This window comes from Dipodomys ordii, unplaced genomic scaffold (genome assembly GCF_000151885.1).
Source record: "Dipodomys ordii isolate 6190 unplaced genomic scaffold, Dord_2.0 Scaffold32, whole genome shotgun sequence".
Classification (NCBI taxonomy): Eukaryota; Metazoa; Chordata; class Mammalia; order Rodentia; family Heteromyidae; genus Dipodomys; species Dipodomys ordii.
The window spans coordinates 7,827,416-7,851,749 of NW_012267248.1; the positions used below are offsets into that span (position 1 = coordinate 7,827,416).

At 38.1% G+C, this 24,334-nt stretch overlaps 1 protein-coding gene across 1 annotated transcript in view; it reads right to left on the reverse strand.

The window, feature by feature from the left end:
- Positions 1-24,334, reverse strand: part of Bloc1s5 (biogenesis of lysosomal organelles complex-1, subunit 5, muted) — a 43,375-nt gene that overhangs the window by 13,258 nt on the left and 5,783 nt on the right. Inside the window, exons 2-3 of the mRNA XM_013016664.1 lie at positions 20,936-21,018; positions 8,178-8,307 (exon numbers count right to left, since the gene is read on the reverse strand). Coding sequence (XP_012872118.1) covers positions 8,178-8,307; positions 20,936-21,018 — 213 coding nt within the window. The remainder of the gene's footprint in view (positions 1-8,177; positions 8,308-20,935; positions 21,019-24,334) is intronic.

The window sequence follows — 24,334 nt, forward strand, 5'->3', positions numbered from 1 at the left end:
CTGGTTCAATATACGCAAATCAATTAATATAATTCATCACATCAACAAGACCAAAGATAAGAACCACATGGATATCTCAACAGATGCAGAAAAATCATTTGACAACATCCAACACCCCTTTATGATGAAGACTCTGGAAAAACTAGGAATCCAGGGAACATTCCTCCATACAATAAAGGGCTGTATATGACAAACCTACAGCCAGCATTATACTTAATGGTGAAAAACTAAAGTTATTTCCTCTTATCTCAGGAACAAGACAAGGATGTCCACTCTCTCCACTTCTCTTCAATTTAGTATTAGAATGCCTAGCTACAGCAATAAGACAAGATGAAAACATAGAAGAGATACAAATAGGGAAAGAAGAAGTAAAACGCTCCCTCTTTGCAGATGACATAATCTTGTATTTAAAGAATGCCACAGACTCCACTCCCAAATTACTCAAGCTGGTTCAAAACTTTGGCAAAGGGGCTGGGAAGGTGGTTCAGTGGTAGAGCACTTGCCTTGCATGCATGAGGCCCTGGGTTCCATTCCTCAGCACCACATAAGCAAAAAGAAAAAAAGCCAGAAGTGGCGCTGTGGCTCAAGTGGTAGAGCGCTTCCCTTGAGCTGAAGAGCTGAGGGACAGCACCCAGGCCCAGAGTTCAGGCCCCATGACCGAACCCCTGACCAAAACAAACAAACAAAAAAAAACACAAAAAAACTTTGGCAAAGTAGCAGGGTATAAAATTAACCCTCAAAAACCAACAATGACAAAAGCGTGGCTGAAATCAGGAAAGCAACTCCATTCGTAATAGCCCCACATACAAAAAATAAAATACCTAGGAATTAACCAAAGAAGTGAAGGACCTCTATGATGAAAACTTTAAAAACCTGTAAAAGGAAATCAAAACAGAACTTAGAAAGTGGAAAAACCTCCCATGCTCCTGGATTGGATCAACATCATGAAAATGGCAATACTTCCCAAGAGTATCTACAAATTCAATGCAATACCTATCAATATTCCAACCACATTCTTCAAGGAAATAGAAGAGGCAATCCAAAAATTCATATGGAACAATAAAAGACCCCAAATAGCAAAAATGATCCTTAACAGAAAGAACAGTGCTGGAGGAATATTAATACCAAATTTCAAACTCTACTACAAAGCCATAGTCATCAAAACTGCTTAGTACTGGCACAAGAACAGACCTCAGGACCAATGGAATAGAATTGAAAATCCAGAAATGAACCCACAGACCTATAGCCATCTAATCTTCGATAAGGGAGCTAAAAAAAATTGAATGGAAGACAGCCTCTTCAGTAAATGGTGCTGGAAAAATTGGTTAAGCACTTGTAGAAAACTAAAGCTAGATCCTTATATATTACCCTGTACCAGAATCAACTCCAAATGGATCAAAGACCTCAGAGTCAAAGCAGACACTCTGAAAACATTACAGGATGGAATAGGAGAAACCCTAGGTCTCCTTGGCACAGGCTGAAATTTTCTTAATAGAGACCTAGAAACACAACAAATAAAAGAAAGGTTGGACAAATGGGATTGCATGAAATTGCAGAACTTCTGCATGTCAAAAGACATAGCTAGCAAGATCAACAGAAAGCCCACAGATTGGGAAGACCTTCACTAGCCATACAACAGACAAGGGTCTCATATCTAAAATATACCTGGAACTCAAAAAATTAAATCCCCCAACAACAAATTCTCAAAGAAACAACTGCCCAATAAATAAGTGGGCTAAAGACTTAAAGAGAAACTTCTCTGCAGAGGAAAGAAGGATGGCCAATAGACACATGCAGAAATGTTCAACCTCCCTAGCCATAAAAGAAATGCAAATCAAAACAACATTGAGATACCACCTCACCCCAGTCAGAATGGCTATAATCAAGAACTCTAAGAACAACAGATGCTGGAGGGGATGTGGACAGAAGGGAACCTTACTGCATTGTTGGTGGGAGTGTAAACGTGTTCAATCACTTTGGAAAGTAGTATGGAGGTTCCTCAAAAGACTCCACATAGAGCTCCTCTATGACCCAGCAATCTCACTTTTGGGCATTTACCCAAATGATCACAAACAAGACCATACTAAAGCTGCCAGCACAACTATGTTTATTGCAGCATTATTTACCATAGCTAAGTTATGGAACCAACCCAGATGCCCCTCAGTAGATGAATGGATCAAGAAAATGGAATTCTATGCCTCCATCAGAAAGAATGACATTGCCCCATTTGTTAGGAAATGGAAAGACTTGGAAAAAATTATATTAAGTGAAGAAAGCCAGGCCCAAAGAAACATAGGTCCCATGGTTTCTCTTATTTGCAATATCTAGCATATGTCTGAGTCAAGCAGAAAAGGTCAGATAAGGTGACGTTAGGGAAATGAACCCTAACATATGTATTCAAATGCTTTTTTCTTTCATGCGATTGTTTCTAACACATTTATAAGATAATATAACCCCTGCTTTCACTGTATTTGATGTCAGTATAATTTGTGAAGGGGAAGGGAAAAACAAATCGTTTAAATAGGGATACAGGTGGACCCATTGCAATAATGAGATGTACAAGTCGTTATGTCAAAAACGAACTTTACAACTTTCGTGGGGGGGGAGTTTGGGGGGGGGGGGAGGAGGATTGGAAGGGATGGGAAGGGGAAACAAAGGAGGAGGCTACAATGCTTGATAAGAAATGTACTCATTATCTTGCCCATGTAATTGTAACTCCTCTGTACAGTATTTTCACAATAATAAAAAAAAAAACAAAACTGAATTCCAGAGAGGTATGTCACTCAAGATGGCAAAATAAGTACAGGAAACAGCATTTCAAACCAGATGCTTCTTGACTTTATAAACACTTGGCTCAATTATTTTCCTACTTTTATTATCTCATAAAAATATTTTTAATTCTTTAGTTCTCAAGTATTTTCATTTAACACATTAATTTCAGTCACTCCAACCAAGTAAGGACGTGCAGTCCTAAGAGTCAGCCTCAGTGAACCTAAGCTTGAGCCCCCTAGGGTGACTGCTCTGGGGATGTCCTCTCTCAGAGTCATTCCTAGGCACTGTTCATATGGCTGCTCTTGGGCCCACAGCACCTCAGTTCCTCATTCCTAAAATGAACATAAAAACTAATGGGACTCCAGAACAAGATGGAATAATTTAATGGGATAATAAATAAAAGCCACTTTCAGGCATTCTTTACACACGCTGTTAAGGCATGACACTACTATTGGTCTATGCGCTGTATTAGCCTGAGAGTGCCTTCAAAAGCTTTCCCTCCTCCAAAAGCTCGGCTCAAGTTTACTGCCTTTGGAGAGCCTTCCCTAAAAGATGACATTCCTTCATTAGTGGTGTGTGCACCTGTACCCCATCATGCACTTGCATTTGCTTAAACTGGAGGTTCACCAATTGTTTTACAGTTCTATCTTCCACTCCAATCCAGGGCAGCCCCAACAAGGTCAGATTGCCACAGCAGGGCAGAGAATGTGATTTCTCTGTCAGAAATGTTAAGCCTCTGCTTCTGGGAAGAGGAGGATTTTGTTTTCAAAAAGCTGTGTTAATGGTTATCAGTAATCATTAATTTTAGTTGTATCAAGGATAATATTTAAGGACTGAAAATTAGGTTCCTGGTCTTTATTTTTTCTAAGTGAAAACAAAGTAGGAGTTGATTAGCTCTACTTGCTTTCTGGCATGTTAGTATTACATCATTCTTCCCAAGTGCTGGTTCTATCATTTCCTGCTTGTGTTTTTTCTTTTCTTACTGACTTCGTAAATGTAACTAAAACCTAATTTTGCTTCAACATTTTCAGATCATCCTGAGCTTAATGTAAAGAAAGAGCTATAGGACTGGGTTATTCAGTCAATTCTTCCAACCTTTAAGAATTCAGCTAGAACTTTGTTCCACAGGATTATATACTATGTTTGGACAGAATATCCATTTTTTTTTTGGAATTTCAGACCCTGTGAAGTAATTTGCATTTTAACCTCTCAGCCATATAATACTTTCTGAATTTGTAAACTAATAAAATTTGCTTCTCTAAAATCTAAAACAATCACTTGACTACAGAAAGCAAGCCCCTTCCTTTCTGAGTGACTCCCTGAGGAAGAGGCCTTCTTCTGCGATCTGGCCATCTGGCTAGCGTGGCATGCAGCAATGGCCATAAAGTGATGGCCTACTGTCTTAGGCTTTCAGCGGCCTATATGGACTTTCAAGAAAGTCGAGAATCTGTCAGATGGTTTTCTCTTAAGCAAAACCTTACTCCAGGAACTCAGCACCCCACAGTTGTTGTGTCACACAGGCACATGCACATTCTAGTAATACACACAGCTAAAACTGTCTTACTTTCTGCACATCTATGTGTAAACTTCAGATACATAAAATAACATCTCCCCTCTACCCAATCAGCCAGCTACCTCTATAGTCTATTCTGCTTATTCTTCTATTTGGATATATGTAGAGATGTTCAGAATGAAGTTCACCGAAGCAATGATTACTTTTAGGTAATAATTTAGTGTGATTTTTTTTGTTTTCTTTCTGTTAAAAATGGCTTGGCTGTGACTAAAAAGTGATAAAGTATCAGTCATGAGCAAAAAAGCCAAGCAAGAACACAGGGCCCTTCCCCAATACCAATATATACACATTAAAATTCCTTGGCGGGGGGTATAGTTCAGTGGTGCACAAAGTTGGACCAGTGGAGTAAGATTCACATCTGCAGAAGCACAGCATGCATATACATATATGTGTGTGTATGTGTGTGTATGTGTAATTGTTCTACTGATAGGCACAAAACAAAATTCCTCACTAGGCTTATGATGTGCTCTGATGAGAAAATAGTCCATGAATAGCCCATGAATAATTTGACACAACTACCTGATCATTCAATAGAATGAGTTAACATATCAGTTAACACGTGGCTAAAACATGGTTTTAAACAAAAATAACTTGCTAGAAATGCTAGCTGACCAAGGTCAGTTTTTAAGCACTCTGAATTTTGCAGACAGTGATGCTCAACAAAACAGACAAGAAAATCCTCATGTTGGAGTTGTACTGAAGCTTTTCCTATTCAACAAGGAAAACCACTCCAAACAGCATTGTCTTTTCCTACATTCTTTTTTCTACAGATGACAATAAGAACCAGATATTGCAGTGATGTTAGAATCCAAACTACTAACTTCATTATTTAGTGTTTTAATTGTTCTAGTCAAGAAAATGTATTTTCAGTCTAGATTCCCAATCCAGTGATTCTTTTTGTTGCTTTTAAAGAAGCTAATGTTCATATAACTGGATCTTGAGAATAAAAACAGTCAAAATAGCCGCTCACAGGCTTATAATACATTTCATACTTTTTTGAATAAACAGTAAACTTATTAAAATCAATCATAAAATTACGTGCAGGAAAAAAAAACAGCAGATAACTTCCAAGGAGGGAAAAGGACTTCTTTAAGTACTTGAGCTTCAGCTGGTGCTCAGTGGAGCTCAGGAGTTTCGAAGTCTCTACCTTCACACCCTAAATTGAGCTCCCAGTCTTAAACTGCAATCAAACTGGGATATATCTGCTGGAGCTAATTTGCCTTTGCATGTAAAGAGGGGTCTATATTGGACAGTCTGTAGAGCCTGCTAGATTTGTAGGGCAGCAAGAACAGTCACAGATTGGAGGTCCACTTGTCCTATATGACATGGGCAACACTTCAAGATTGAGATGAGCTGGAATGTGGAATGCCTTTGAAACATTGGCTACTGGTAGAAGAGGATTTTCTTCACAAGCAGTGATCAGAGACACCTCCTGATACCAAAGTGCTTTGGCATCTGGTGGAACAGATCTGTGTCAGGTATCCTGAACTAGATCCTAGATCATCTTCTTGTGGCTATTCATCTTCTGACACAAGTACAGGACAGTCTGTATTGAATGCCGTGAACAAGAAATCCTCCAGCTACAGATCAACTGCCCTGTGTTGTGCCCCTTCAGCTGCCACTGCAGGTGAAAATTGTTCGTCCTCAAGTGGTGAGGACAGAGGCAAATCAAGCATCATTGACTGTGCCCTGAGCTCATTCGTTATCATATGCATGGGCATATGTACAACAATATGCTGAACTGCTCTCCCATGTTGTGGGATGATGCCTCTGGTGAAGCTGAGCATGTCTCAGCTGCTATGGACTGATCCATGTGGTACACAGCAATGATGGCTCTTCAGCAGGCCCAGCTGGAGCTTCTATCTATCTGAGATAAAGTGGACATCTTGACATCCATGGCAGTTGGAGCACATGCTGATTTTTCAGCTGCTGCTGCAGCCTAACACAGTTTTCTTTTCAGTGGAATGGGCACAGCCGACTGGGCACCCACCACTGTTGGTACCTAGGATTGGCTTGGAGGAGTCTGAGCAGTGCCTGGATCCCTGCTGTCTTCATCTGAGCTGCCAGGTGTCACTGCCAATCTCTATATGTAAAGGGTTAGAAACTTCTTCTGGGTATGGTTTGGGGTTAAGGTCTGGGTCCAGGGTGGATCCAGTGTCTAGAGGCATTCTCTGCAGGATCTTCTGGAGTCTGAACTAGTAAAAAAAAACCAGAAAGCAGGAAGAAAATATGCCATTTTTTTTGCTATCACAGGACAAGTTTGCCAGTTTGGGCAAGCTCTAGAATGTGGCTGCCTGGATACCTGAATTCCAAGTTCTCTTTGGTCACTTCGTAGGGTCCTCTTACCTAAGCCCCTTCTCCAACAGCACTGCTACAAAGTACCCCTAGACTTCTGATTGCTTCTCATAATACGTTTACTATTTGTACAACTGGACACAGCTTTACAAATACACTCCACCATTCAAGAGGATGTGAATTCAGACTATTTAATATCTAGACCTTTCAATGTTATCATATATGCATGAGATCCCCAAGGCTTGGTGTTATTTGGTACAACTGCAAACAGTTAGTGATAAAATGACAACAGTACATGATACATCAAAATCCTTCAAATTCTTAGAAGTCCTGTTGTCCAATTGAGAGACACAGCATTCACTTATAACCCATATAAGAAGATCTTTCCTAGATTAAAACAAAAACCTTACATCCCATCTTGCAGCCAACAGATAAATTATAAGGAAAAGAGATTTATTTTGTTCATGGCTCTGTTCCAAGGTTGAGAGACACATCTGCATAGCCTTGTTGAGGGTCAAGCCCTGAGGCAGTGCCAGGCATCCCATGACAAGGGACCCACACTGTTTACTTTTATATACCTAACGTGTGGAAAAGACGTTACAGGCACATCTTGTTTCACACATAAACATTCTGATGAATAAAGATGAGAGTTTTCCTTTTAGTTTAGGATCCAAAATGCTTGTAAGGGTTAAGGATATGGAAGAATTAGAGAAAAGAGTATGTTTGTAATAAAATGCAAAAGCTTCAAGTCAATTTTAGATATTTTGCTGTTCCACTCAAAGAAACCAAATATGAGCTGGAGCTTTTCCAGCCTCTATTAGCATTAGAGTACAAAAGACCATTAAGCTGGACTAACACACAAACTTAAGGACTATCATCACTAACAAATGTCCCTCTGCTACCTTCCTGCTAGTCAGTCTACTATAGGTCACTCTTGACATCCTCCTGCATTCTGCACTTCAGTAATCCATCATTATTTGCCAGTGCACAAACTGAGTACTCAATATAACATGAATTTCTGATAACTTCTAATTTTGAAATCAGAAATAAAGCTTCTTTACTCTGTGATGTTTTGATATTAAATAAGACTAACATTCTTTTCATCAGTTATCTCTTTGCATGAAAACATTTTGCTTAATGGTGTAAAGCAATAATTAATTATGAAAAGATTATGTTTTGGAAAAAGCTAAGACCTTTAATAGCTTATTTGAAAAAAGAAGCTTCATTTATGTCCTAATTCCTGCTCATCAAACACTTTCTTATAGATTAACTTCTTCAAGGTAAAGAGTTTCATTTTCTCACATCCTAAGGACTGTCTTGTGAACTGTGGATACACATATCTTGTTTTGAAGATTAATGTTCTTACCATCATTGGCAACATAAACCACCAGCAGACAAGCACTTTCTGTGACTGGGCTTCCCTCCCATATAGTCCCATTTGGAATTTTCTCTATTTCCCACTGTAACAGTCAAAAAATGTTTCTGGTATAGCATTCATTTCAAGTTAAAATCAAAATCAAAGAAGTCACTGGCTTACATCTCTGGAGAACTTCCTCCAAGTTGTCCTTCATTGTCTCTCTGCATTTGGGAAGAGTATGTTCTTTTGTTTCATGGATCATGTTCTTTAGGTTTTCAAGAACCCGCAATTCTCGCAGATTACGTTTTTCCTATTAAAACAAAGCAAATGACTAGTACATATTGTGTCTTCAGTCTTAGTAACCACTTTCTGAGGTTCCCACCCAAATCTTGGTTATGTTACTATTATTACTGAAATTTTCACAGCTTTCTTCTACTTATTTGGCAATCAATGAGGTTGCAACCTAGAGGCGTTTTTTTTATTTTTATTATGAAATGCTCCCAAGAGTTGCAATATGACTAATATTTTCACAGCAATGTTTTATAATGGGCAATAAAACATTAAAAGAACAGAGGCTTAAATTTTTACCTATTTTGCCAAAAGACAACCTTTCATTAAATCAGATACTTTATCTGATTTCAAACTCCATTTGCTTCTATTAGTATGTATTACATTTTTTATTCCTTTTCTCTCAAAATAAGAGTAGATGACAAAAGTAAATAGATTATAGATACTTTCCACACAGAAAAAAACTGAACAGTGAAAGCCTATGCTTAGAAAGTTCAGGGCTGGCCCTAGAGGAGACTGGAAACTTGAGCAGTAAACAATTCTCTACACTGGTACAGAACTTTCCACAAATTATAAGGGGCTCACTATGCCTAGGCTGTTTGTACAAAGAATGTGGTTAGTGCTGAACATCTCTTTCCTCTGGGAGCATGGAATCCTGGTACATGTAGACAATGCCTACATTATTAGCCCTATACAAACACTGGCTTCCTAAGCTTGGGCAGGCTTCAGGCTTCCAGGTAGATTGCACTTTATATGGTCTACCACAATCAGTTTCTGGGGGTATGGTGCACTTCCTCTGGGATTCTACTGGGAAGAGCCTCTTGGAAGATCCCACTTGGTTTGCTCCAAACTTCTTCCATGTACCTCTCTTCCTTTGCTCATTTTGCTCTGAATCCTTCTTCCAGGATAAAACTTAGCCATGAATATGTCCATATGATGTGTCTTGTGTATTCTAGTGAGTCACTGAAACTGGGGGTGGTTGGGGAGACTCTGTCACAGCCCCCTCCCCCAAAAGTAAGGCTTAAGCACCCTCCAGTGTCCACAAACTTGAATGTGATCAAGAATTTGTGACTATCGGGATGGGAAGGTGGCTCAGTGGTAGAGCGCTTGCCTTGCATGCCTGAGGCCCTGGGCTCAATTCCTCAGCACCACATAAGCAAAAATGAAAAAAACCGGAAGTGTCGCTGTGGCTCAAGTGGTAGAACGCTAGCCTTGAGCTGAAGAGCTGAGGGACAGTGCCCAGGCCCAGAGTTCAGGCCCTATGAACGGACCCAAAAATTGGTGACTATCTTCAAAGACTATAACAAGAAAAGGGAGAGAAATCCTCAATTTATAGTGGAAAAAATCTGGCAAATGTTATCTCAATTGTACAGTTGACGGCTCACAGAGTTAGGTGACACTTTGTTGATAACATGAGTCTCCAAATGAGATATGGAGAGATGTGTCTTTAATCTCTGTGGTATTTATGAAAATCCATAAACTTGATCTAATCCTAAGAAAAACATCAAATGCAAATTGGAGGCATCCTGTTATCTGCTGAGTACAAGACCGTCAAGGTCAAGAAAAGCAAGGAAAGACTGTGAAATCAACGTAGACCAAAGAGACCAGGGAGCATGACAATTAAATGCAAAGTGGTACCCTGAGTAGATGCTACAATAGAAAGAAGACTACAATAGAAAAATTGGTGAAACTTAAATAAAATCTGGTATCTCATTAATAGTAACATACCAACATTAATTCTTTAGTTTTGACAAATGTGTCATGATAATACAGGACATTAATAATGGGAAAAATGGGTTAAAAGTTTATGGGTACTCTGTACTATCTCTGAAATTTTCCTACAAACATAAAACTAATATAAAGCATTTTATATTGTGACAGTAAATTTGAAAATAAGTCTATTGCAATCTTGGATTTTTGCCTTGTTTTTTTAAGTCATTCTTATGAAACGGCTGTGGCTAGCTTCTTATACAATTTTTATAATGACAAATTTAGAATTTAACAAAAGTTCAGAGAATAACATGAAGGGCCTCAAGGCCTTGTCAGTAATCTTCAACTATTCTTAGCTCATGACTGATTTTGCTCCTTCTATAACACTATGCTCATCTCCCCTAGAGAATCTGATGCAAATCCCAGATACTATATCATTTTACTGTAATTATGTCAACATATGTCTTCCTCCTAGGAGGAAAAAAAAAGATACAATAAGGCTCTCTCTCTCTCTCTCTCCCCCCCCCACACACACACAAATACACAAATCATGATTTTTTTTTTTTTTTTTTTGGCCAGTCCAGGAACTTGAACTCTGGGCCTGGGCCTGTCCCTAAGCTCCTTTTGCTCAAAGCTAGCACTCTACCACTTGAGCCATAGCTTTACTTCTGGCTTTTTCTGTGATTAATAGATGAGAGCCTCATGGACTTTCCTTCCAGGTTGGCTTCAAACCTATATCCTCAGACCTCAGCCTCCTGAGTAGCTAGGATTACAGGTGTGAGCCACTGGAGCTCAGCAGTGTTTATATTCCCTCAAATGTCCTACAAATGTTTTTATTCTTACTAATTAAAATTCATATATTGCATCTGGTTAAGATACAATGGTTAAGATGCTTCATAATTCTTAATCTACATATTTTTCTATCATGTTCTTTCCTAGCAATTTGTTGAAATGCCATTTATTTGTTCTGCAATGAGCCATAAACTGTTTTAATTTAGCATACTCTTTTGTCTCTTCCATCTCCTGTACATCATCAGAACTAAAGATTCAGGATTTAGTTTCATTTCTGTTTGCATGTAAAGGTCAGAGGTGGGTTATGAACTCTCAACAGAATGTTGGTAGCATTTTATCTTTATTTATTAGAAGGAATACTTCGGTAAGAGAAACTGACCCTCAACAACTATATGATTACTCTGAGAAATGCTCACATATGGAAGATGAAAGATGACACCTGATTTTTTCCTGAATTATTTCCCTAGTGGTCCTAAGGGTGATGGGAAAGAGTTTTTGTTTGTGTACATCTTCACAGCTCCTAGCATTAAACATACTTGACTCTCTCGAATTCATCACACTACTCCTCACACTGTCCTAGCTCTGGCTGGTGGGAGCCTGTTCAAACTGGTCCTGGAAGCCAATTCTGAGACTTCTCAGACAGAACTCCAATATTGTTAAGTCTTTGCTTTCTGGTATGACCTGATGTTCCACATCATCCTGTACTCTGCTTTTGATCCACCACTTGTATTAAGAGATAGAATTCAGAGTGTACAATAAGATGGATGTGGTAATCCCAATACTTGGAAGGCAGAGGCAAGAGACATATGTGTTTGAGGCCAGACTGGGCTACATTAGGAGACGCTGTCTAAAAAATTACCCCAAAGAACATGATATACAACTAAACATTGACAGTCAAACTTAAATTTAGGACTATAGAATTTTAAATTACTGTCTCTAGGCTGGGAAGGTGGCTCAGTGGTAGAGTGCTTGCCTTGCATATATGAGGCCCTGGGTTCAATTCCTCAGCACCACTTAAGCAGAAAAAGATGGAAGTGACACTGTGACTCAAGTGGTAGAGCACTAGCCTCAAGCTGAAAAGCTGAGGGACAGCGCCCAGGCCCAGAGTTCAGGCCCCATGACCAGCACACACACACATACACACAAATTACTGTCTCTATTCTGTTTCTTTACAGTTTTCAAATACTATTGCAATTTCTCATTTAATTTATTGCTGACTAACTAAAAATATCAATATCAACATTAACACAATGATTACTGAAAATAGTTTATAAAGTATTTTTACAAAATTTTATTACCTTTTGAAGGTATATTAAAAGTATATAGTAAAATAATTGTATTTTAATGTCACTTGTAATAATTTCTGAGTCACAATATTACCAACCAGAAATGTATTTTCTTTATACATTTGACTTGATCTTTAGCGACTGTTTCTTAAATTTTACTTTAAATTATATAAAATACTTACATTGCTCCAAAACTACATCTATAAGACAAAATATGCTGAAAGGTGTCTAACTTCTATACCTATTCACACCCTATTTCCTCCATCATTTTCTTCTTGTTCAGGTAATTAAAAATTGTGTCCAACAACTGTTTTACGTATAAGGATCTAAACCTGTATACATATATTTAGTACGTATAATCTCTAGGTGATAATATGGTCTATTTGCTCTCTTTTTAATCGTACTTTCTAAAAAATAGAGAAGCTTATGATGAGGGTTACATCCCCCCAAACCAACGTTAAGGTGAAAACATTATAAATCAAACACACACAGAATAGACCTAACCTATAGAGCTTACTAGTTTAGCAACCAGTTCTCTGCAGTTTTGATTGTTTCCTCCAGAGATCTCATAGCTGATTAAGAGCTGTGGCTCACTGTTCTGCCAATCAGGGCAGGGAGGATTGGGTCACCTATATTAGCCTGGGAAAGAATCCCAATTCAAAATATTTAGAGGAAAGTTACTTCTGTGCCAACATAAAGGCAAACAATCCTAAATCAATTGTAACTTAAAGACTATATTTTCAGAAATGAGCAGTGTTGTTCTCATGGTTATTTATACTAATAATTTATATTATATCCTTGTACATAATAACCTCCACGTTGGGGCCCAACATCCATTTATTCCCACTATAAGGAATATTAATATTAGGTGATAACTTTTTTTTGCTCTAATCTTTCCCCATCCCTCAATATCAGAGTTTTAGTATTTGAGTTAACTAGTGAAGATACCCTACTTTGCACACCCCCCCTCCCCATCTGCTTCTAGTTTCTGATAAGTTATATGGTATAATCACTGTCAGTACAGTCACTACACATCACATTCTCTCTTGACACCCTTCTTAAGTCTTAACTAACCACATACTAATGATTAGAAATTTTTATTAGGAAGGAGTATCTACAGTCAGTTCGGTTTTCTGAAACTATGTTCTACAATAGTCAATAGATTCCTCAGGAAAAGCTCATTTGTACAGCATTTCTACAGTCCTCATGTAACATTGTTTGCAGTTCCTATATCTAGGGATCAGCTGGGGTAGATATAAAAGCTCTTATTGTTGCTCCCTTGCTTTCTAGCATAACACAAATAAGTCTGTTAACAACTGGATTTTCTTCCTCTAATAAAGAACTTAGTCATGTTTCCTGGATGCCTAGAAGACTCTTGTTTTCTTTTTAAAGCTCAATAGTGCTAGTGGAAAATCCTTAGTGTTGGCTATTCCAGGTTAATCTTCCCAGAAAGCAGAATGCTCTTCAATATTTTTCTTTCAGTAATATTTTCTTGAAATTGACATGTTGGACTGAATTCCCTTTGTATATCAATTTAAATATAATTTTAAAAATAATAATAGTGGAAGAGAGTAAGGGAAGGGGTGACATTGTCCAAAAGAAAATGTACTCTTTGCCTGGCTTATGAAACTGTAATCCCTGTGTACCTCCATAATAATAATAAATTTTAAAAATATGGAATAATAATAATTAATAAAAACCTTTCTACTTTTTTCCCCTCTCCTCCCTTCCCCTCTTCTCCTTCTGTACTGGCAGTGGAACTAGAACTCAGGGTGTTGTGCTTTCACTGGGCTTTTTCACTCATGGCCAGTATTCTACCACTTGAGCCATACTCCCAGTCTAGCAAAATGCTGGTTAGAAATAAGACTTTTCTAGCTGGGCTAGCTTTGAACCACTATTCTTAGCCTCCTGATTAGACAGGATAGAGGTGTGAGACCCTGATAGCTGGTGGTTTGTTTCCTTGTTTTGCTTTTTAAAAGTGGTGCAGGGATTTGAAGTCATTTTCGTTAGGCAAGCACCACTTGAACTATGTCTCCAGCCACTTACTTGAACCTAGCTTCAAGCTCTTTTTGCACTCGTTATTTTATAGATCAGGCCTTGTTTCCTGCCTAGAAAACTTCCTAGTACTGTAATCCACCTAGGTCTGTAGCTGGAACGATAAGTATGTATCACCACACTCAGCTTCTTTCCATTGAGATGGGAGTCTTCTGAACTCTTCTGACTAGGCTGGTCTGGTTGAGAAGGGTCTCAAGTAGATCTAGGGATGGTCCTGAACTTCAATCTCCCCTACATCTCAGCTTCTCAGGTAGCTAGGATAGGGGCCTGCCCAGCTAAATTTTTCTGTTCTCAATTTAACTTATTCTTGTTGGATTTTTCACCTTCAGAATAAATTTTAAAATGTCTTTTTTCCTGAATTCTTACACTTTAGCTTTAACTTTTACATTTCTATTCTATCCAAAAGATGTGGATATGTTTTTACAATTCTGACTTATCATTTCCTTCTGTAATTTTCTCAGCTCCCTAAGCTCTTTTAAAATATTAAACTCTTGCCAGGCACTGGTGGCTCATGCCTGTAATCCTAGCTGATACTTAGGAGGCTGAAATCTGAAGATTGTAGTTGAAAGCCACAGGAAAGTCCATGATATTCTTATTTCCAATTAACCACCAAAAAACCAGAAGTGGCACTGTGGCTCAAAGTGGTGGAGTGCTAGCCTTGAGCAAAACAGCTCAGGGGCAGTGCCCAGGCCCCGAGTTCAAGCCCCACAACCAACCAATAAATAAAGTATTGAGCTCTTGTTTTATATTTCTTTATGGTCATCTTTGTTATTCTGCTTTTCATTCCTTTTATTCTCTAATAAATTTGTATGGAATTTAACTTCTCAGTTTTTAATTTTTTGTGTCATCCTGGGGCCTAGGTGCTGTCCTTGAGCTTCTTTTGTTTGATCAAGGTTTACACTCTATCACTTGAGCCACAGCTCCACTTCCTGCTTTTTGGTGGTTTATTGGAAAGAAGAGTCTCATGGACTTTCCTACCAGGGATGGTTTCAAACCATGATCCTCAGATCTCAGCCTCCTGAGTAGCTAGGATTAGTGAGCCACCAATGCCTTGCATAACTTCTGCTCAGTTGTAAATGAAGTTACTATTTCTCTAGTTCAGTGTGGGGGGTGGGGCAGCAAATAACCTTACTAACTTCAAAGCAAAATTCAATTTCCTAGCTTCTCCGCAGTGCAGACCTTGTCCTAGAAGGGAGTTGGGTTTGTGAGTTTTATACCCCCTTTCAGTTTGAGCCTCTCCTGGGGGCCCCAGCCCTCACTCATAAAATGGAGCCTGTGAAGATCTGCTGCTCTTCTCTGAATGCCAATCAAGGTTTCCAAATAAGCTTTATGAGACTGGTGGTTTTCTAGCATTCCAGGCTTTCCCACGTCCCTCTTCCTTCTCTTCCCTTCCTCTGGTAGTTTCTGGCATCATAGAAGCCAGCCCTAGGGCTTTGAACTGCAATCCTCAGTTTTCAGACTCCTCCTAAGTAGCTAGGATTACAGGTGTGAGCTACCGGTGCCCACTCAGTCCCATAAGTTTTTAAAACCACATTATATATCTATTAAGTTGTTACATACTATATGGAGTAGCCACTCTAATAATATAAAGTTATATTCTGATATTTAGTCTATTTTTCTAATAATCTAAAACTGTAATCAAATTGTCAAGTGAAATTCTAATTCTAATTTAAGGAATTTTCTGTTAATTTATACTACATTTGAAAGTATTAACATGCCTCCTCTTAATATATTTACCATACATGTAACATATTTTGGCCTCTAATAACCAATTTTTCTTTCTCAGCTCAAACATCATGGCTTCTCTAACAGTTTTCTGCAGCACTCTGCTAGTAGTTTCCTCCTATTTTCAAGTACTTTGGGTTTATTTATTATAATATCTACAGCAGTAGATTCATTATAAGTATTTCTTCTCGTAAATTCTGTAAGCTGATAACTGTCCACTTCCTGATAATGAGGAACATTGCTTACTCATTTTTACGTACCTGATGAGACAAACATTTCTGTAGCCATTCTACTCTTTCATCCACCACCATATTGTATTTGGAGTACTAACATGCCCTAACCAAGCCTGCCCACCATTTCCCACCTGTCCTCCTGCTTACCCCATGAGAAGCAATTATAATGATGGGCTCCAAAAGCCACTTGTAAGCATGAGGGCAATATGCCAGGGAGACAGAAGGTAGAGCTGGAAGAAGGTGACTTCAGGGCTATCCTACCAGTTTGAAGCTAACTAAATCTGGTCCCTGGTGATCATGCAAGAAAACCAAACACTCGTGGATACCACTGTTTTCCAGTACTCTATTACTAATAACTAAACACATTTCTACTGATTTACCCTGGTATTCCATAACTATTCAATAAAGTAGCTAATGAATGAGGCTTGTTAAAGACTACATAAGGAAGTTTTACAGGAATATTTACCCTATGGGCACATCATAGATACTGCTTGATTAACTAACATATGTGTCTCTTTGGCTCCATGCAGAAAAGGTCATAATGGAGATCATTCTATAGCTAGAAAGAAAATGGCTCAGAAGACAGTGTCCATTCTTACAAGTACTGACGTACTCTACCTGAAAAGTAAGATTCTTCTGAATCTCTTTATAATTTTCACGGGAATTTCACTGGAAGGACAAACTATGCAATGTCAAGAGAAAGAATGTTCTTAAATACTTCTGAAAACAAACAGTACTTCAGTAAGTTAAGAAATGCTGCCACCATGTGGCACTTACTCTTTTATAAATGGAATTTTTATAAAGAAAAGAGAATCCATTGCCATTCACATTAAATCTTTTTAATATATAAACAACTTTAGTTTTTAACTGCTAGCCCATTTTTTCCTGATGAGAGCTTCACCTGAATAGTACTTCCTTAACATTGCTGCCTGTCCAGTCCAGTAAGTTTTCCTGGGAAAGGCCACTTCTATTAACATGGGGCAACAGTGGGACAGAAGTATAAATATTGAAAGTTAAGTACTCAGAGCTGAAATCTCTAAAATACTTTCAACTTTTCCCATCTAATAGGAAGGGAAATGGTATAGGGTAACATTCAGAAAAGGGTACTAATAAGCTTGATGTATAGGAAAGTTCTGCCAATTGTGGAGATCATAGAGTAAAAACAGTGAAGGGAGGCTCGGTAGTTAACATCTCAGTCACAGAAACATCTTTAGTTACTGCTTTACATAAATAAACATTTCAATACATATTTGCTATTGTTATTTTCATACAAAGCCTTACTACCTAACTCATTTTTGCTATTGTTCTTTTTAGACAAAGCCTTATACGTAACCCAGGCTACACTGCCCCTCTTGCCCCCATCTCCCCAGTGCTCCCATGCCCAGCTGACCAATACATATTATTTGAGTCTATATAGTTAGATGGAGTCTATCATGCCCAATGTGAAAATTTTATTTATTTACTAAACATTTTCTAAGATAATGCTTATGTAATTTGTTGAGATAATATTTTACCTAGAGATAAAAAAAACTGAACCCAAACTCATAATTATTGCAAATTCTGACTTATTAAACTTTTATTTGCTTGTATTTACTGCCACCTTTCTTAATAATAACTGTTTAATGCCTATATACCATGAAATAAAATGTCAGTCCTCATAAAGCTCAAAAACCATATGGTTACTGTTCTTGCTTTAATGATGAGGAAACTGAGCCTTGCATAGCCAGTAATCATGCCAAATTAGAGGTGCCAGGACTTAAAAACATGTCAAGTACTGAGGCCTGTGTTTTTCATACCTTTCTGTATTGCCTCCTTTCCAAAAATATTGTTGGAAGGCTTAATGGTGTAGCAATGCAGAAAATATTTCAATTCTCATTTTCTCTTGGCAATTATCTTTTATCTCATTTATGAGGTTTCTTCAAGCAGGAAGCCACCTTGAATGTAACATACTCAAAAGCATAAAAGGAAAACTTACTTTATCATCATTTTTGAAAATCAATTTCTCAGTATAATGTGTTTATAAAATCCAACTATAATATTTAAAGAATGCCATTGTATCTATATAATTACACTTGTATTCTAGGGATGACTCAGCCAGAAGTTAGCCATCTGACTTACTGTGTTTGTTCTCTGCACTCAGTCTCAAAAAAGAAAGGGGGTTGAAATAACCCAACTTTAATTCCAAAATCCTACGCTTCTCTTAATATAAACTGGATCTTTGGAAGTATATTCATGAATATTGTTTCAATAAAAACAAACACCTGGGAATTTCAAGTTGACCACACTAACAGAAATGGGCAGTAGATGTCAGAAAAATCTAACTTTTAATCCAGCTCTGCTACTTATCTCTTGAATCATTAAACATCTACAATACCAGACACTGTTTTGGGCATTTTTACCACAGAGTATGAAAGACAATCTCTACTGTCAATAAACAAGTAAGTAACAAGAACACTATAAGTAGTCTTAAGTACTTGTGGAGTACTTCCAAATGGCCTCCTCTAAGATCCCCAGGATGCACATACACCTTTTCCTAGTGAATTCAGCCAACATCTAATCTAGGTGTGCAGTGATTCTAAGGATGTAGTCAAGTGACTTTTAGAAATACAGATTATTTTGAAAGGAATTGTCTATAGGGAGCCTGATTAGTCAGGAGAGTCTGAGGAGCTCTCTTCTGTCCAGAAAGCTCTGAAGTAGAAATGCACATGAAGAATGGAGTTTCTCCATTCTGGCTGTGAGGACAGAAGGAGCCTCATGACAAGGATTGTGGGTGTCCCCTGGAAGCTGAAAGTGGCTTCTACAGTTGAGGAACTGAATCTTGCCATAACCATGTAAGTTTGGAAGAGGACCTTGAGCCCTACATGGCCAACACCTTGATTTTAGTTTTGTGAGATCCTGAGGTAAAGTCCTAGTTATGCTGTGCCTAGACTTCTGACGTACAGAACTTTGAGCTAATAAATGAGTACTGTTGTAAGATATAAAATGTGTGGTGATTTATTACACGGCATTAGAAAAGAAATATAGTTCTATACAGAGCATCACAGAGGAGAACATAATTAAATGTACTGGTGACTATGTACTTACCAGAAATAGTTTGTTTAATGCTATATATAGCTCTATTGTGAGTACTCTGTACTTTAGCATTTCTGTAGAATTAAAGGATTAAAACACTTTTAATTAATCCTTTAATAACTAGAACTATTTCTGGTAAGTACATAGTCACCAATACATTTAATTATGTTCTCTAACCCCTGCTTTCACTGTATTTATTGTTGGTATAAGTTGTGAAGGGGAAGGGCAAAAACAAATCATTTAACTAGGAATACAGGTGGACCCATTGCAACAATGAGATGTACAAGTCCTTCTGTTGAAAAACGAACTTTACAACTTTGGTGGGGGGGGAGGGCGAGGATCGGGTGGAGGGAGGTGGGGAGAGTATGGGAAGGGATGAGAAGGGGAAACAAAGAGGAGGCAACAATGCTTGATAAGAAATATACTTGTTATCTTGCCCATGTAATACCTCTGTACGGTATTCTCACAATAAAAAAAAAAAGGTTTACACATCCTCTTTGGGTGAAGGCTTATTTGAAAATAGAACCTCAGGGCTTGGAATGTGGCTTAGTGGTAGAGTACTTGCCTAGCTTGCATGAAGCCCTCAGAAAAAGCTAGAAGTGGCGCCGTGGCTCAAGTGGTAGAGTGCTAGCCTTGAGCAAAGTAAGTTCAGGAAAAGTACCCAGGCCCTGAGTTCAAGCTTCAGGATTGGAAAAAAAAAAAAAAAAAGGTAAGAAAGAAGAAAACACAGAACCTCATTCTGCTCAAAATTACTAAACTGTGTAATACTATTTACCACCAGTAACTTGGAAAGTTCCTACACAATGCAGAAGAAACTATTATACATGTACAAAGCCAGAGTAAGATCAAAGAGGATTGCATGCTGCAGAACATAGTATGCAAGGTAAGTAGTGGCAGAGAGCAGACGTGAAAGGTAGGGGCTGTTCACAGGGTTATGTTTAGACCTTACCTTATAAGATATTCTGTAAGGCTTCAAGGTTAAAAACTGATCTGGCTTAGGCAATAGAAGAGGCACAGTGGGAAGAAGAAATAGAAATCCCCAGATGAGGGATCATCTAGCAGACTTGGTCAGTAAATGAGAGCCTTAAGGAGATGGAATGGCCAAGTTTCAACTTGAGTGCTTGAGTGAGTACAGATGCTCTAACAAACCATAGAGAAAATAAGTCTGGAATATTCATACCCCTTAGGCCCTAAAACTGCTCTCCCCGCCCGCCCCCACCCATCTTATTTCATAAACCAAAAACAAGCAGCAGCAGCAATAGCCACAGCCACAAAAAAAAGTGTGGCTGGGTGCATAGTTATTTAGAAGGCTGACGTCTGAGGATTAAGGTTTAAAGCCAGCCTGGGCAGGAGTATCCCTGAGGTTTTTCTCTCTAACTAATCAGCAAAAAGCCAGAAGCAGAGCAGAACTGTGGCTACAGTGGTAGAACACTAGCCTTGAGCTAAAAAAGCTCAGGGGAAGCACCCAGGCCCTGAGTTCAAGCTCAGGATGGGCAAACAAACAACAGAACAGCAAAAACCTCACTTGTGATCAACAGATACTAGACTAAGAACCAGAATTTGAACTGAAGTGTCCTGCTATCTGGTTTTCCTCTTATCCTATTAAGAATAAATGCTTTTACCTCTTCATAATTTTTACTTTGTGTACTTTACAAACACTGAGATGAAACCAGATTTGAAAACTGATTTTTACCTTCTGTATATTAGCAGAATATATGTGTGTGTGTATATACATATATATGGCAGAGTTTTTATAAAATAAATTTTAAGTACTCACTTCAAATTCTTTTACAAAATAACGAGTTTCACCTTGAATAACTGGTCTGTGATCCAAAAGCCTTGAATGAATTTCTCCAAGATCTGGAAAGATACAATGAAATCTAGGGTTAATCCATGTTGAAAGTCATAATTACTAGCTTGTTTTATTCTTTCCCTTCCTCCTGAAAACTAAAATCCAGTTTAGACCACCGATGAGGAAGAAATCACATACACTGCCAATGAATGTGTAATTAGTATTAGTATAACTATTTTTGATGCAGTATGCAATCAAACTGAAGACATATATATACACCTAATAATTTATATGCCTAATAATTTCTTGCCTTGATTTATAACCTAGAAATGAAGGTAAGACCCCTGTAAATTTTTCCTTAAGTATGAATAGAATGTCAAATTAAAATAAATGCCCTAAACACATTCATACAGTGGAATACTACAAATCAGAGAGTAAAAATGAATTCACTAGTTATACTTATCAACACAGATAAATTTCAGAGTGTCAAATAAAAAAGCAAGTTTCAGAAGAATTAAAGCCATATATTTTAAAGATACACTTCCTATTGAAATACATAGAGAAGCAATAAAAACATAAAGAAATTCAAAAGAATAATAAACATCAAATTCAGGATCCTGGTTACTAAGAAGGGGGGCAATGGATAAAATTGGAAAAAAGTGCAGAGCGAAGCTTTTAATGATTTATTAAGGTAGTTGATGAGTGTTCATGAAGGTTATCTTTACTTCTTGATAGGTCCAAAACAGTTAAGGAAAAAAAATTTTCTTGATTTTAACTGGTTTAATTTAATTTCAACTAGTTCAAATTTTGAGGTAAACCCACCTCAAAATTTCTGCAGAAATCAAATAAAAACATGTATCATTCATTGGAAATCTGTTCCTCCAAAGTTTATGTTTTTACACATGAAACAGAGAATTTTTTTCTTTTCTTTTCTTTTTTTTTTTTTTGCTAGTCGTACAGCTTGAACTCAGGACCTGGGCACTATCTTTGAGCTACTTTTACTCAGGGCTAGTATTCTACCACTTGAGCCACAGCTCTACTCACAGCATTTTTTTTTGAGGGGGGGGGAAGCGAGTTGAGGTCATAAGAGTTAAGACTCTCACTGACTTTTCCTGACTGGGCTAGCTTTGAACCATGGTCCCCAGATCTCAGTCTCCTGAGCAGCTAGAATTACAGGTATGAGCCACCAGTGCCTGGCTTTATTTTATTTATTTATTTATTTTTGGCTTTTTAAATTGGAGATAAAGAGTCTCAGGGACTTTACCTGCCTAAGCTAGCTTTGGGATATGATGCTCAGATCTTGGCCTTCTGAGTAGCTAGGACTACTGTACAAGTGACCAGCTTCATTCAATTTTAGTAAATTTCAAGGTATGTCTTGATAATATGCTAAAGTAGAAAAATGTAAATAGGACTATATTTTCTTAAATCCTTCAATAACTTACTACCCAGATTGTTTTTGTAAGATACAAGGCTTCCCTTTCCCTCAGACCTCTGGGAGTCTTTACTAACAGGAGTTATAAACACTCAAGCAAGACCTAGTATCTGTGCAAGTTTATAGACTTTATCAGAGCACAGAAGCTACTTTGCAAAGAATATCTCTTTACATCTCAAGGATCACATGAGTCTTTGTAGTGTAACTGGCCAAAGGATATAGTCTGAACTTCAACCTGACATTCCCCGTGACTGGCTCCAGCCTCATTCTCCATGTCAGCAATTATGAAGCATTTGCTGTTTTCCAAACATACTATGCTGCCTGAAGTGTCCTTACTAGAGCTCACACTACTGTCACTGCCTGGAACTCTTCTCCACCAACCCTACGTTATTTAATCCCCTCTTTCTTCAAAACTGCTTTAATACACTCTTCTTTGAAATCACCATCCACTGCTTCCAGCTTCCTCTGTGATAGAATCTCTTTCCCTTGCTTTGGAAAGAGGAGTGTGTCCATTTTTATTTCATGGATTGTCCTCTATGCTCCCAAATCACTTGTGGCATCTTCTTTAATCACATCCTTTATGACAGAGCCCTCAATTACCTCTTCCTCAGTGTCTCAGAGACCACATTGTACATGTTATTTTTAGGTGATATAGGGTAAAAAAGTATTTTTCTATATGGTTGAGGAGTGAAGGTTTGCTGATTTGAAGACATCTATGAGGCCAGGTTTAAGAGAAAGTCACAGAAGCTCTGGAGAGAGAATTCAGTTCTGCATAGAAGTAGATAAGGATCACTTCTAAAACCCCAGTTGTGCTCTGAAATTTAAGACAGGAAAAATACACACACACACACACACACACACACACACACACACACACGGGGGAAAAGATTGTGAAGGACATATTACCATAGAAATAGTTTCATTATAAAGATAAGACAAGCCTACTAACAATAATTCATTTGGAGGAGCTCCAAATATTACACATAAATTCTATTTTAATAGTAGAAGATAAGCTACAGATTTTCACAAATATCCATCTCTAGTCATGCTACATTCATTCTTTTGTTGTTTGACAAACAACATAATTAAAATATAAACTTTTCTTCCCTAAATGTTCAAAATCTAAAGTGAGAGGCCTTTCACAAAATATACAAGTAAGCCCTTTAATGGGAAGTCAGTGTGATTACTGGACATGAAGAAACAGTGGACTGCAGACCCCTCATTATCCTATAAAGAGAAAATTAGGTCCCGGTGGCTCACACCTATAATCCTAGCTATTCAAAAGGCTGAGATCTGTAGATCCCAGTGCCAAGCCAGGCCTGGCAGGAGAAAGATGAAGAAAAAGGAGGGAGGGAGAAACAGAAGGAGACAGGGAGAAAGAGACAGAGGGAGGAAGGGAGGGGGGAGAAAGGGAGAGAGGGAAAGGGAGAGAAGAAAAATTTTCTTTTGATGTTGACTGCAGAAACTTTTCAATAAAATATGTCAATCTCTGCCTATCATGGAAAACAACTTAGTAAATAATATTTTTCTTGATAGTACTTTGATATAGGTTGGATGTTAAATATTGCCTCCTAAGTCTTAAAACTCCTGGGAGGTGGTAGACTCTATAGCAAGTGGGACTTGAAGTCATTAGGTCTTCAGGGGCACACTCTCAAAAAGCATTAGAGGCCTACTGGCCCTCTGTCTGCTCATTCTGCTTCCTGGCTCATGACGTGAGTTCCCTCTGTACTGTACTACTGCAGTTGTTGCGAGAGGCCCAGAGAAATGAGCCACCTGATTGTGAACTGGAATCTCCAGAACCATGAGTCCTCCTTTATAAATTGTCTCAACTATTTTGTTATTGTAACAGAAACTTAAATGTACATCTACATTATCGCCACACAAATGATGTTCTCTTACATTGGCTATTTCACAGATAGTAACACCTCTCTATAACCCATGTCATTTACTCA